Source organism: Pituophis catenifer, unplaced genomic scaffold (assembly GCF_029215685.1).
Source record: "Pituophis catenifer annectens isolate HBS135680 unplaced genomic scaffold, rPitCat1.0.hap2 SCAF_2, whole genome shotgun sequence".
Lineage (NCBI taxonomy): Eukaryota > Metazoa > Chordata > Lepidosauria > Squamata > Colubridae > Pituophis > Pituophis catenifer.
The window spans coordinates 265328593-265344531 of NW_027256882.1; the positions used below are offsets into that span (position 1 = coordinate 265328593).

At 36.9% G+C, this 15939-nt stretch overlaps 1 protein-coding gene across 3 annotated transcripts in view; it reads right to left on the reverse strand.

Moving 5' to 3' along the window:
* The window catches only part of ERBIN (erbb2 interacting protein), a 78627-nt gene that overhangs the window by 12225 nt on the left and 50463 nt on the right, over positions 1 to 15939 (reverse strand). For all 3 annotated transcript variants that reach the window (XM_070938849.1, XM_070938848.1, XM_070938847.1), the window contains 6 exons: positions 15502 to 15672; positions 13394 to 13573; positions 10498 to 10612; positions 8663 to 8846; positions 5864 to 7367; positions 472 to 615 (listed from right to left, as the gene is read on the reverse strand). In XM_070938849.1, the coding sequence (XP_070794950.1) occupies positions 472 to 615; positions 5864 to 7367; positions 8663 to 8846; positions 10498 to 10612; positions 13394 to 13573; positions 15502 to 15672 (2298 nt within the window). The remainder of the gene's footprint in view (positions 1 to 471; positions 616 to 5863; positions 7368 to 8662; positions 8847 to 10497; positions 10613 to 13393; positions 13574 to 15501; positions 15673 to 15939) is intronic.

The window sequence follows — 15939 nt, forward strand, 5'->3', positions numbered from 1 at the left end:
GTATCATAATGACTGGATGGGATTTGGTTAACAATGACAACTGGCATGATCATCACTAAACAATATAGTCATGTGACATCATGCCTTATGACTGCATCACTTCATGATGGAAATTCCAGACTCAATTACTGCCATAACTTGTATGTTTATATTTCATCAAAATCTTTTAAGTTATCTGCCAATGCAACAAATAAACGCATTCCATACATACAGTAAGCTGTCCCACAGACTAAAACATGCCAATGAGTATTTTTAAAATCAGAAGATGATCTGCTGTTTGGCTCAGAGCAGGAAATGCAGTAATATTAAGGGACAGGTGGATTCATGCATTATTCTGAAATCATTACCTTTTTAAATCATTACAGTAACAAATAAAATCAAACATAGTAAAGATTTCACAAATTGCAAAAATTCAATTGAAAGTCATTTCCAATTTCCTTTCAACAAGCATTTTATTAGGAGCGTACTCACACGAAGAACTGGAACACCAGAACTTCTTCCGTCTGCAACACTCAAAGCAACATTGCCCTGGCTGCCATGCAGATCCCTAGAGCTGCCATAGTAAAAGTTGCTAACTGGAGCATAATTGGAATTAAAGGACCGTGACAGCATGCTCTGAATAAAGAGGGGACAGATAACAGAGATTAGTGCAGCATGCATAAATCATAAGCCATGTTATACACAAAGTCAGTGCAGACACACAGATTGCATATCATGTTATAACCATGCAAACAAAGAACCGTCCCGCTGTGAATACAAAATCTCGGTCACATGCCATGTGATTTTTCACAATATAACTGAACATGCTGTCTGACATAATCACCATACAAAGCACAGTATACGCTCATTCATTTGCCAGGACCACCTCTCCCTATCTGCCCATCCCACGAGACCAGATTTTTTTTTTTTTTTTTGAAATCTTGCCATTTAGTAAGACCTTGGAAGTCTGCCTTTTCCACATTCACTACATAGTGAAAGCCCAATGGAATTTCAGCACTTAATACATGAGAGGTTGACATCTACCCATTGTGAAAAGGCCACACAAACTATAAGACCGGGAACCAGATTTAAATTGAAGATCAATATCTCCAAGTGCTATGTAACAATATTTCCAGTATTATCAAAACTTAATGAACAAAGCAGCTCCAGAAAAAGTCCTATAGAAGGAAGCCTGCTAATCACCCTTTAAAACCAGGTTTATTCAAGAGTGGCCTCCAAGAACAAATGGAACAAGAGCCAATCTAGAAAAGAATTGGTATTAAGCTCTAGCATGAAAGAAAACCAAGCCTGCCTCTAACAAAGTACAATGCTTTAATGCATCTTGAGATTGTAAAGATAGCGCTAGGAAATTTAAATCAAATAGCTTCAAGGATGTCAAAGTTTCTAAATGTACTGCTTCTTCTTATTTACTACAGCCTAGTTCCCAAACAAAAACAGTTAAATATATTCAGGTATATTAGGAAGAAGTTTCTCCCAAATCTATAGCCATAAGAAATGTCTTGGCTTTGTTTGTTTGTTTTTACTGGTTGTTGTTTATGAGTTTTACTGAAGTAATATTATTGTTTTGCTTGCTTCCTGCTGGGCTCAAAATAGTCTGTGCTAGATTGTATTACAATTAATTGTTTTAATTCAGTTCCATTATTTCTTAAGACAATTTTTAAAAGGTTTTTTAAAAATCCTATTGTTAATCTTTTTGTAGGGTAGGCAACAGCACTCAGCCTGAAGTACCATCCTACTTTTTGTGATTTTAAAGTAAAAAAATATATAAAAAACAACAGGGAATTGTTTAAGCCAATATAACATTTAAGACATTCCAAATTTTGTTCCAGACCCTCAGAACATTCTTAACGTGGCCCATATTGTGTTTTTTTTTATTCCAAGCATTTTTTTTTCTCGCTTTCCCTCTTCTAATAAAGATACTGCTGAGGGAGAAAATTAAAATAAACTACATAGTGAAAAAGTACTTTTGCAAATCAAGCTGAGATAGGCATAAATTAAACACGATATTGTGCATGAGAGAGAGAGAAAATATCCATCATTTCTCAAAAGTCTGTGGAGGGATAGAAGAAAAGAAATTTGCTACTGCCATTTAAATCTAAAGCAAACAAACTTTCTATCAAAAATTCACCAAGTTTTTATGGCAGACTAAGGCAGTCTCATGTTCCTCAAACATACTATTAACTGGTTGAAATGGCTTGGAATTAAAGCAAGTTTTTTTTTTAAAGTTCCAGTTTTTATATTTATATGTATTTATATGTTTGTATATTTTACGTATACTGGATGACTTTGGGCCAGTTACTCAATCTTCACAAGATTGCTGTGGGAAAAACAGAAGGCAAGAATATTAGGTATGTTTGCCACCTTGAGTTACATTACAAGTAGTCCTTGGTTAATGTTAGCAACTGGGACCAGACTTTTTGTCGCAAAGCAATGCAGTTGTAAAGCATGACATCATGAGACCACATTGCAGTCCCAGCACTCCTTGTTGTCATCAGTAAGTGAGAATCAATACCGGGAAAGTACTGAAAACTGAAGGAATCAAAATTCCTTTTGGAAATAACATTAAAAGTTTGGATGAAGATGATCACTACAAATCATCCTTCAAGAATCTGGGCATTCTTCAAGATGACAATATCTAGCACATTGAAGGTTAGAAGCACTTCTAACCTTCAACAAGAAGGTTAGAAGTGAATATAGAATAAGACTGAAGAAAAGCTTAAAAAGTCCAAACTCAGTAGAGGAAATACCATCAAGGCAATTAACACTTGCAATTCCAATAATTAGATACACAGCTGGAATACTGGACTGGACTCATACAGAACTAAAAACTATGGGTAGGAAGACCAGAAAAATAATGACAATGAAGCATGACCTTCATCCGTGCAGTGATGTTGATGGACTCCTTACCAAAATAGGTTGGTATGGAATGTTGCAAGTACATCAGGCAGCTGAAGAAGGAAAAAGGGCACTGGGATAATATCTGAAGAGCAGTGAAGATGTGCTGAAGCTAGCATACAAGGAAGGCTTACTGAATACTGGAGAGACCAAACTGGCCGAAAGAAAGACCAAATGAAGACTAGAAAAGAGACATGGCAAGGCATTATAGGGCTAGTACATAATAAATAGCAGGCAAAGCAGATAACAATAAGGTCTGGGCAATAGCTAAGAGCATGTTGAAGAAAGAGACAGAGGAGCTAATTATGGCTGCACAAGACATTAAAACAAATGCATAAAGCCAGAATTGAGAAGACAGCAATAAACAGCAAGTGCCGCCTCTTGCAAAGAAGCTGAAGAAATAATGGACCACTTAGTTAGCTGCTGTAAGAAGACTGCACAGATTGACTACAAACCAAAGACTGAGAATCTCCATAGACCTTTACCAACCATGACATGACAAAATAACAACAATGGTATATTGGAAGATCTGCAAGAGATATCATTTGCCTGCAAGCAAGAATTGGTGAGATGACAAAACAGAAAAAGTCATAGAAAATGAAGAAGCTAAAGTGGTCTGGAATTTTAAAATTCAAATGCATAAACACTTGCCGCATAACATCCCAGGCTTAAAAATTGTCAATAACAGACAAAGAAAGTCTGGATTGTAGACATTGCAATACAAAAAAGAACTGGAGAAAGATCACAATATAAAAAGACCTGCAAACATAAGTAGAATGACAAAAGAAAGCAATTATGGTGCCAGTAGTAATAGCTACCTTGGATATAATCCCAAAATCTCTGGAGAACCACTTGATCATCATCAGCATTGACAAAATACCCATCGGTCAACTGAAAAAGGCAGTTTTACTTTGAACAGCTTGTATCTTGCAACAATACCTTTAATATCATCAAACAACACACCTGCCTATCCCATGTCCTTGGGAAGAACTTGATAGGTGGATAAAAATTCAGACTAAACATCTGGCTGACAGTATGCCCAGCAGTAATATATAAAGTTCAGATCAATCTGCAAATCTGCATTTAAAGGAAAATAGTACCTGAAACATCCAACCTTAGAAATAAATATTCAAGAAAACCATTCCTCCACTCCAAGATATAAATGCTGAAGACGCACCAGGCGGATGTTGATCCTTACCAGAATGGACCAACATCAATAGATATGAGCCACATAATATAATCGTTTACATTCCGTAATGTATTTCCATGAATGAATACATACATATATACACACACTGACTTGCCTGAGTCTTTGGCAAGGATGACTGATGCCGCTCTCTTCTTTTAGGGTTTTGTTTTCTTTGTCATCATTGTTCTGTCTTGGTATGTGTGTGAACGTGCATGTGTGTGTGTGTGTGTTCTTAAACGTTTTTAACAAGTGTAAACCACTGAGAATTGCTGAACGTCATGCGGTATATAAATTTAGTAATTATATAATCAGAAAGTTAACTTTACTAGAAATCATAGCATTTATCCTCAAAAAGCTAGTGAACTTTGCTACTTTTTAATACATTTAAATATATAATGGAAATGTTTACATTTATATTTAGATAGAAGTTTTTACAATAACCTCTTGCAATTTCTGTTCAACAGATTCAATTAAAATATTTCAAGAGTATAGTTTACCGGACAGGAAACCTTCTGTTTTGACTTATTTAAAACTTCCTGTTTATTTGCACAGTTTCTATGTCAAACTGCTAATGTACAAAGCTGGAAGAAATGGATAGCTAGTGACAGGCTATCTTTTGAGGGAAATAGGCCTGAACCAAATACTTCTAAGGAAAAACTATTTCATAATTAAAATTTTTACATCAAACAAATAATCCCAATCCTTGACATCTGACAGTCAAAAGATGATTGAATTTATGTAAGCATGCTCGCTAATAGTCTTCAATATCATAAACGAGTCTTATATTTAACAGTTTACCATATCAGCAATTTTCCTCTAATCCTCTACTGTTGTATCAGAAAACTAGAAAATAAAAGTTTTTGTGATCCACACTTTCACCAACCCCATTTTGGGGGCGGGGGGGCGGGGGGAGACTGGAAAAATATGGAAAGGCAACAAATGGGACAATAGAGATCAATACAGAATTAATATCTGTGTAAGGGTACGTCAAGACTGGGAACAAAAAAACCCACAGCCTGATGAAATTTCTATGTGAACTTTTTCAAAGATATATTATGTATTAGATTGAATTTGCCCTAAATTTCAAGTTTCTGTGTAACTAGATATAGGTAGACCTTGACATTCAACCCTAATTAAGGCCATAAGTTGTACCAGTCGTTAAGTGAGTAACCATGTGACTGATTTTATGATTTTTTTTCAACTACTGTCAGGAATTTTGAATTTAGTTTCAGAACTAGCCCTGAGGAAATCCACTCTGACTTCAAACATCCAGTAAATAGCTGGTCATAAAATGAGGATTACCTGTATATTGCCACTTTCCTAGTACCCCAGAAAAATTAAATCATTTGAAAAATTGCTATCCTCAGGGAAGTAAGTATATATTTGATATTTTTCATTTTCACAAGAATGTATAATCAGCAAAGTAATAACCATGTCACCTTAGTAGGATATTATATTATCTCGGTGTTTCAAACATGCTGCTGAAGATGGTTAGATTTTCATCTGCTTAGATGTGATAAACATTAACTTTATGGCAATGATTGATGATTTTAGAGTTCTTCCTTCCAAATAAAGCATACTAAGTATTATAATAAAACATCTAACTGGCTAATCCTAAAGCTAATTTACCTATTCTATGGAACATGAGTTTATTACTAAACCAATTATTGAAATTTTGAATTATATCAGAAGCACACATCCCTTAAAATGGCAAGCTTTTACCAGTTTAATAAAAAAAACAGACTGCTGAATTCAAGAAGAGAAAGTAAAACTGCTTACCTTTTCTAACTTTTTGGCCTCTATGTGCCGTAGTACTTGTTCCCTCCAGTCAGGAGGAACTTTATTTTTTCCTGTAGGATCCATCAGAGAGTATTCAGAATTAACTCTTGGATTTGTTCTTTTAGACGGACTAGTCCTTGAGTAATTGAAGTCACTGACCGACATAGTTCTCTCTGGTATTTCGTTTGCTGAAGGACGGGCACTCTGAGGTCGGGGTACATTTGGTCCATCAATGCTATGTGTTCTTGCAGAAAGAGGTCTCTGTTGCCCTGACAATTTTGGCGGGACTCTTCCTGCTGAATGCAAATCCCTATACGTTAAATAATCCCCCTCAGAAACCAGAGGACGGCGTGAAGATCCAGAATCAACATTAACTGAAGCAGTAGAAGACACGCTACTCTGTCGCTGGAGAGTATTTCGGGTTGCACTAGAAGGATGCCTGTCATTTGGTGAAACAGCCCACATTTCCATATGCCTACCACCCATCCTTTGATGCATATTATAGGCAGCACTAGCTCTAACGTTATTATGGTTAGAGAAATTCATGTTAGCCGAATGTTTTGCAGAAGTGCAGCTCTCTGTACTATCCAGCCTTGGTAAACGCTGAGAAGACAAACAACTTTGTTCGGCTACAGGATTTTGTTTCTGGAGCCACAAAGACTCTTTGGGTACAATACTGCTGCTGTATTGAATATTATATTGAGGGGTAGTGAATGGTTGTGAAGAATTAGGTCCTTGTCCTCTAACTGTATTGGTATCTTCAGGATTATGATTCAAATCAAATTTAATTGCTGTTTTTGTAGATATTAAATCAGAGGATGATGAACATCCAGGAAATACTTGTAATGGCTGATCATATAAGAGAGTAGCTGACTTGCTCCGGACTATATTTTTTCCATCTGCAGCCATACCTGCTGATTTTATTGCTGGATTAGGATGCTGGGCTCCACTGTCATTTATAATATCACAGATTTTTAGAGCACCTGTCTCCATATTAGTTATGCTATGGGATTTCACCACTGGCCCACTCCTCTGTGGAGACAAGTCTTCAGTGCTTTTTGAAAGACACATTTCTAAAGAAGAATCGGTTTCAATGGTGGCACTTCTCTTTAGCTCTGACTTTCTTGCAGAGTGTGGCATGTCTTCAGAATGTCCATTGATACTATTTAATGGGCATACATTTGGATATTTGTTTTCCAATTGTTCAATTTCTTCTTTCATATGTTCATTTATCAAGTCCTTAATTGACATCTCTGTTGATTTTATTTTATTCACTACATTAGATTGTAGTCCCTCTTCAGCTAATTTGCAGATATTCCTGTTGATCTGATGCTCATCGGTAGCATTATTTAGTTCAACACCTTTCTCTATTAAAGCTAATCTCTCCTCAATATTTAAACTGAATTCAGATAGATTTGTGATTTTATCTAGAGAGTTCATTTTTTCTTCTATCAGAGCATTTACTTCTCCATTTTGTAAAAGACTGTTAGAATTTTCATCTTCCCTGTAAAATAAAGCAATCATAAATATAACAAGAGCAATTTCATAAAATGGCCGTATTTGATAAATGCATTTTAAGAAAGCACCATTAAGCCAGATTTAATCATCTGTAGAGACAAATGAACTGGAACTCAGGATCCATTGATTTCAAATGGATTTTACCTGTTTGCATTTAATTTCATATAGTGATCAGACCAAGATATAGTAAACTATTGTAAATACTGTATAATCAAAAAACTGATTACAATATCAATTTAAAATATTATTCAAGGGTTTATTTTAGATTATCTGATAGTTCATTTAATATTTTTATTTTAAAAAAATTAAAAAATAAAATACTGAAAGAAGGAGACATCACAGAAAAAAAAGTATTTATTTGACCATATTAGCTTCCCTGATTCCACAAGGCAAGCAGAGGGAAGAATAGGTTTTTAAGCAAAAAATAATAATAGTAATGAAAGAGTTATCAGTCAACCAAGACAAGGGGGAGCAGTTGTTAACTGCGAAGTTGTGTCCGACCGATCGCAACCCCATGGACAACGTTCCTCCAGGCCTTCCTGTCCTCTACTATCCGGGGGAACAGTACAACTTATCTAAATTGATAATGGGATTAACATCTTTTCAGTCTTTTCTAACAAACAAACATTGTGATACACCTGGAAATTGTAAACTGCATGATGAAGGGGCAGTCTAAAACTTTAAACAAACAGAAACATTGTTAAGGATTATCTCTTTATTCTGAATGAATTTAAATCTTCAAAACAAGATAGCAGAACCAGTTAATGCCTAGTTGAACCCTTCTGTGAGCAATCCTGGAGAACTGGTGAAATGCCAGATAGCTGGAGGATAAGAAATGTTGCCCTTTCTTCAAAAACAGGTAAAGGAATATCCAGAAATGCAATCTGACTGACATTAGGATTTAGAAAGATGTTTCAGAAATTTATAGAGTTAGGTCTAATAGTATCTTGAAAACAATGCAAGGTACAGATTTGTCAAGAACAAAATTGCCAGATTAATCTTATTGCATTTCTTTGGTTGGGTTATTTTATCAATGAATTGAAGGAATGAGGTAGCCCTAATACTGTATATCTTGACTTTAGCAAACCATACAAATACCTCACAATATTCTGATTAGCAAGCTAATTAAACATACTAGATAGCATGACAATTATGAAGTAGAGAGGATGTTTATTAAATTTGCAGATAATACAAAATTGTAGGGGATAGAAAAAATGTTTTAAAAAAATTTTTTTTCATTATTTCAAATAGCCTTATAACATACTGTAATATTTCTCAAACCTGATTTTGGTATTGACAGTCATGGTAATTTCTTTGTCTGGAGAACACAATGATGCTTCTTGGCTACTGTCAGTGTTTAGAGATTCTGAATCCGACATTCGGGAAGGAGAGGAACAATTGCTATTATTCTGATTGCTGTTATGGGTGGGATCATCAGACGAAGAATCTACTGCTTTACTGTCATCTGAAAATAATTTAATTTGATTTAGCATATTCATATTACTAATTCATGCAAAGTTATATCTATGGTACGCATTCAGTTTAAATGAGACTTTTCACAGCCAGTAAATATCAGGAATCACCTGGAGGAACACCTTCCTGGAACTCAGCGAGGCTTCTCCAAACCTGCAGCTTGAAGCACCATGTCCTCTAAAAGGAATGTCCACCAGAGTGCCAGTAAACTGGCAGAAAAGTCACAATACCCTGGGAGTTTGGGGAATAGCTTAAGAAAAGCACTTCTATTTTTTGGAAGAACATTTCTGAATGACTCATACAACCTTACTAAACATGCTTAACTACCCAAATAGTTGATTTTAAGTTTGAATAGGCTGAAGAATCAGCATTTCTATACTGGTATTAGGATAAAGGTATTCCTTTCTGCCAAATGGTTCCATAATATTCTGATTTCATAGTGAGTCATATTTAATGGCTCCATAAAGTTCTCATTTCATAATAATCAGCATGTTTGTTTTGTAACTTGCATGATTTTACCTGGATCAATCGGCTTTATACAAAAATACTCAATTTTATTTGAAATACAGTTAAGTCCTTGACTTGTAACAGTTCATTTAGTGACTGATCAAAGTTACAACAGCACTAAAAAGTGACATGATCTTTTTTTTCCACATTTACGACCATTGCAGCATCCCCAAGGCCACACGACCAAAATTCAGATGCTTGGCAACTGGTTCCTATTTACCACAGTTGCAGTGACAAATGCTCAGCCTTTGTGATTTCTGACAAGCAAAGTCACTGAGGAAGCCAGATTCACTTAGCCATCTGTGATTCACTTAACAACTGTGGAAGAAAGGTCATAAAATGGGGCAAAACTCACTTAGCAAATGTCTCACTTAGCAACACAAATTTTGGGCTCAATTGTAGTTGTAACTTGAGGACTACCTATATTCAGCTTGGGGTTTTGAGTATACAGAAATATATTAAAAATTTGTGAAATCATAAGGCAGCAATTTGTTAAATAAAAACAATTGACCATTAACAATAAAAATATTTGACAAATTCTGTGTTTAAATCCTACAAAATAGCAAATGCATTCAAGAACATTTTAACAAAATTATAGGGACTACAAACACAAAATAGTAAAACTTTATCATCCTAATCTAACTATATTTGTACTAATTATTTATATTAACACCTCAAAAAAGATTAAGAAAATGCCATACATTATCCTAATAATAGGCAACAAAGCAGAAAAGCAGTAAACAAAAAAAACATAGATAGTGGTCAGCATATCAAACAAACTAGGCTGCAAGGTATAATAACAGTTGCAGATTTGACTTGTTTAGTTTAATCCAAAATTGAGGATGTGGAAGACAACAAGCTATAACAAACCCAAATAATAAACACTGAAATGGAAGATAGGCAGAATTAAGGCAACAGCGGCGAAATCAAATTTAAGCACACAGATCTGCCTTTACACAGCACTGGGATCTCTTTTCTTTCCTAATAGCTGCAATGCAGGCATAAACAACTGAAGAAGGAGTGTAAGTAAAAATGTATTTTTATGCTATTTTTCAAGCAAAACTCTTATTTGTAACTTTAGTCATCTCAGAGAAATAGATCTCTTTTTAAAGCATTATCACTGAATAAATGCCTACCTTTTTTGCTATTGCCGAGTGCTACTACTTTTGGTTGGTTAATGGAAGTTTCTATGAGAGGAGGTCTCATTTCTGCTACTTTCATTTCTTCATCAGAAGATAGTTCTTCTGATTCCTGTAAAAGAAGATGAACATCAGGTTTGTCAACATAACTACAATCTATTTAAACAGCCTTTGAGATCAACACAAAGATCTTAAAGCAGCAGTCTCCAACTTTTCTGGCACCAGGGACAGGTTTCGTGGAAGACAATTTTTCACAAATGGTTTCGGTTTTGCTTGTTCACCCCAGCTGTGCAGTCCGGTTCTTAACAGATCAGGGACCGGTACCAGTCTGTGGCCTGGGGGTTGGGAACCCGTGCCTTAACAGATTTTCCACAAAAGCTGCTCCTTAAGAGGTATATAGCTGTGTTTGGAAAGCTGGTCTTCAGAAGACAGCTTGCCACTAAAGACTGTAAAAATGTTACCTCACTGGGTGTTTTAATTTATTATTTATTTATTTATTAATCAAATTTCTATACCGCCCTACTCCCGAAGGACTCAGGGCGATGAACAGCCAAGATAAAATACAGATAATACAAATATTAAAAAATCCCTTAAAATTATTAAATATTTTGGCCGAAACACAGATTAAAACACCCAATTTATAAAATCACGAATTAAAAATTTAAAAGAGGAGAGTTAGGCCAGGCCAGCCTGCTGAAATAAAAAAGTTTTGAGAGCACGATGAAACGTGCGCAGGTCCGGGATCCTCCATATCTCTGGGGGGAGCTTGTTCCAGATGGTAGGTGCCCTCACAGAGAAGGCTCTCCTCCTGGGGGCCGCCAGTCGACACTGTTTGGCCGACGGCACCCTGAGAAGCCCCTGTCTATGGGAGCGTACTGGTCGGTGAGAGGCTATTGGTAGCAGAAGGCGGTCTCGTAAATACCCCGGTCCGATGCCATGGTGCTCTCTAAAGGTGGCAACCAAAATCTTGAAGCGCACCCGGAAGACCACCGGGAGCCAGTGCAGCTCGCGCAAGAGGGGGGGTCACATGGGAGCGCCACGTCGCTCCCATAACCACCCGCGTGGCCACATTCTGGACTAGCTGGAGCCTCCGGGTGCTCAAGGGGAGCCCCATGTAGAGAGCATTGCAGTAGTCCAGGCAGGAAGTAACGAGAGCATGAGTGACCATATTTAACGAGTCCCGATCTAGAAAGGGACGCAACAGGCGAATCAGGCGGACCTGATAAAAAGTCCCCCTGGCCACGGCCGTCATGTGCTCTTCCGAAGACAGTCGTGAGTCCAGGAGGACACCCAAGTTGCGAACCCTCTCCGTGGGGGCCAATGACTCACCCCCAATAGTCAGTGATGGCACCAACTGACTGTATTGGGATGTCGGAAACCACAGCCACTCGGTCTTGGATGGGTTGAGCCTGAGTCTGTTTCTCCCCATCCAGATCCGCACGGCCTCCAGGCACCGGGACATCACTTCAAGGGCATCATTGGGGTGGTCCGGGGTGGAGATGTACAGCTGAGTGTCGTCAGTGTACTGATGGTACTTCACCCCGAAACCACGGATGATCTCACCCAGCGGCTTCACATAAATGTTGAACAGAAGGGGCGAGAGGACCGACCCTTGTGACACCCCACATACAAGGGGCCTCGGGGTCAACCTCTGCCCCCCTGTCAACACGGACTGCGACCGGTCAGAGACAAAGGAAGAGAACCATCATAGGACGGTGCCCCCCACCCCTAATTCCTCTAGCCGGTGCAGCATGATACCATGGTCGATGGTATCAAAAGCCGCTGAGAGGTCTAATAGGACTAGGACAGAGGAACAACCCCTGTCCCGAGCCCTCCAGAGATCATCAACCAACGCGACCAATGCCGTTTCCGTGCTGTACCGTTTCCGTGCTGTAATTTAGGCTAGTAAAATATGGAATGCAGTGAAAAATATATTTTCCATACTGGACACTAGTAATAATAGTATGTAGGATATTTGTAAATTACAAAAATCTCATCTAACTTGAGGCTATATAAATAAAACAGTTATTATACCTGACTTCTTTTAATCATGCCGATTGAAATTTTTCTAATACTAATTCTCACAAAGTTATAAAGCTAGGACAGTATAAAATAAAAGCAATAGCAGCAATAATCATATTTTAGTTGCACAAAAATAATAAAAATATATTTTTGAAATTTGTTACCAGGTAACAATTTAAATAAATGTGAATAATAATTACCCAAATAACTAAATACCAGGTAACAAATTGGGTAATTATTATTTGCATTTAAATTTACTATTCAGTAAAAGAGGGACACGGTGGCTCAGTAGCTAAGACGCTGAGCTTGTCAATCGAAAGGTCGGCAGTTCAGCAGTTCGAATCCCTAGTGCCACGTAACAAGGTGAGCTCCAGTTACTTGTCCCAGCTTCTGCCAACCTAGCAGTTCAAAAGCATGTAAAAAATGTAAGTAGAAAATAGGGACCACTTTGGTGGGAAAGTAACAGCGTTGCGTGCACCTTTGGCATTTAGTCATGCTGGCCACATGACCACGGTCGGACAGCGCTGGCTCTTCGGCTTTGAAACGGAGATAAGCACTGCCCCTAGAGTCAGGAACGACTAGCACATATGTGCAAGGGGAATCTTTACCTTATTCAGTAAAAAGTTTGATGTTGGTAACTAACAGAGCAATCCTATGCATAACTACTCAAGTGCATGATAGTTTTGGGAGACATGTAGAGGATTATTCTATTTTTAGGGTGCATGTATATGATTACTGTATGAAGTATGCATGGGAGTTTAGTTATTGTTTTAGATTTATAAAAAAAAATATTGAAAATTATATACTTATGTTTTATCCAAATTTAATGCCATGATGATAAGAGAATAAGACATAAAAATATATAAAATACCTCCAGAGTATCTTCATGGTTAACAATTGGCTTCACATTTTCTGTGACTTTAACTTGATTGTTCATCTGCGAGTTTCTGGTACTGTTATCATCATCTGATTCATTAGGTTTCTGCACACAGTTTCCCATAACATTCTGCTCGTTTTCCATTTTGTTTTTCACTGAAGTAATTTCTGAAGTCTAAATATTTAACGTAATAAGAAAAGAGATTCCCATTGGATGAGGCCTCTTAAGTACACTAAAGATAACGTGCAGATATTATAAAGTGACAATAATCAATATCCCCACTTCCTCAGATTCCGATTTTGATATCAGATTAAATTTAGCAGTTGTAAAGTATTACTGACTCGAGACTGCAACATATCTTGCTGCATTTCAATAATAAAAATGAGGATTGCAAAATAATAAACAGCTGGATTTCACTGGTATGGGACCTCACTCAACAAAATTAGCAGATTTACTGCATGTCCAAACAAACGAAATGAAAATGCATTATAGTATAGAGAAAAGTAGTATAAATTCATCGAATATAAAGTCCACCTACACTGGTCCTGACACTTTCCTACCAGCCAGTTATAAACTCAACTATACATGTAAAAAAGGTGCTATTTATTAATATATAGCTAAAATAAAGAAGAAAAAAGCTCTTTTAGCAACAAAATGAGAAAACAATATAGTTCTGTGCAGGATTTTTTTTTCTTTTTTACAACATATTATCATTTTTATTGCCTTCTGCACTTCTCCCAAAAATGTTTATAGCAAACATGTTTATTTGCCCAATCAAACCCTATTACTATGCAGTTGAATTTGTTTCTTGAATTTCAGATATATGGTCTTGACCCAACATATTTCTGCAAATGAGAGTACCGAATTTTTTGGAGTATAAGACCTAAAAGGGGGTGAAAATTTGGGTGTGTCTTATACACCGAATGTAGCCCCGCCCACCCACTGGCCCCACCCTTTGGCCTCTGCCTCCGAGCAATTTGCCTCCTTGCAGCAAGCAGCAAGAAGAAACAGCCCATTTCAGCTTCAGCACAGCCTAATTAGCACAAGTTGATTGTCGGTTGGATCGGCCTCCCGACTCTCAGCTGTTTCAGGCTGCAGGGATTGCAATTGCCTATTGCTGCGCAGGCCTCTGCTGCTTGTTGCAAGGAGATAAATTGCTGGGAGCAGATTTTTTTTTTCTTGTGCTAATCAAGCTATGCTGAAAATGAAAATGAAAGCAAACAGCCTGTTTGCTCTTTGCTGCAACAAGGCAAAATTGTTGGAAGGCAGAGGCAGATATTTTTTTTCTTGTTTTCCTCACCAAAAAAGGTAGGTGTGCCTTATAGTCCGGAGCGTCTTATACTTCGAAAAATATGGTAATTTATTTTATAACAGGGCACTAACTAAGTGGTGAAATGGGACAAAAATTCAATTAAATCCAACAATGCTTTGAATTATATTTCAAGGATCAACATTAACAAAAGTATAAATTACCTTCTTTTTTTTCAGCAGTAGCTAAGCCCTATGTATCAATTACTCTCATTCCAGACTAGTAGTTGAAAGTACTCCAAGACCCTGCTCAAGTCAGTGTGATATCTATCTGTAGAAAATCTGCCAGCTTATCTTTTCTTGACAAGAGCTGACCTGGCCAATTTATCTGCTTGTAACTGACAAGGCATAGGGCTTTTTTGGTGATAGCACCAAGACTTTGGAATCCCGTTTTGCTACCAGATTTTAAATGCTGTTGTCTTTATATTTTCTTAATTGTGCTGAGTTTTTTCGCTTTGAGGCCATTTCTGAAGGTTTTTTTCAATTTTTAAGCAATTTGATTCTTTATAGGGTTGTTTTATTCTTTATCTTGGTTGTTATCTATTAGCTGTAATGTTAATTGAATGGGCCAGTCTGCTAACCAAAATTGTGAAACACATATCATCTCTATCTTGGATGCACATCTTGTAAAATGTACAGAATGAGTCATTTGTATGTTTTTTTTTTTAAATTATCTTCACAATAACTATAGTTAAAATAAAAATTAAACAGTTCAAATCTTCACTGCTCTCAAAAATTATTAATGAACATGTAGTGAAAAGTTAGACAATTTCAAGCATAACACTGAATCTAACCTTTACTCCTATATCCTTTACTGAAACTTGTTGGCTTTCTTGCTTTGCTTCTTTATTAGTTTCTTCTGTGTTTTCTTCATCTTTTAATCTGTGCACTATTGTTTGAACAGTTTTGACCATATTCTTCAATTCATCAGGGTAAGGTGTTGGATATCTCTTCAAATTGCCCTCCTATAGAAAATAAATCAATTTTAAAATTAACCAGTTATAAACTGCAGCAAAGAGTGTTCCACATTCTGATCAATACAGTAAGTGCAGATACTCTCAATTTACTACAAGGGCTACAGAATTTTGGCTGTAAATCAGGGCAGTTGTTAAGTGGGTCACGTGACCTGACTCTATTTTATGTCGTAAATTAAGTCACCAGCCATTAAGCAAATCAAGTGGTTGTTGTCAACCCTGAAGCTGACCTGACTGAAGCCATTTTTGACAGCTTCA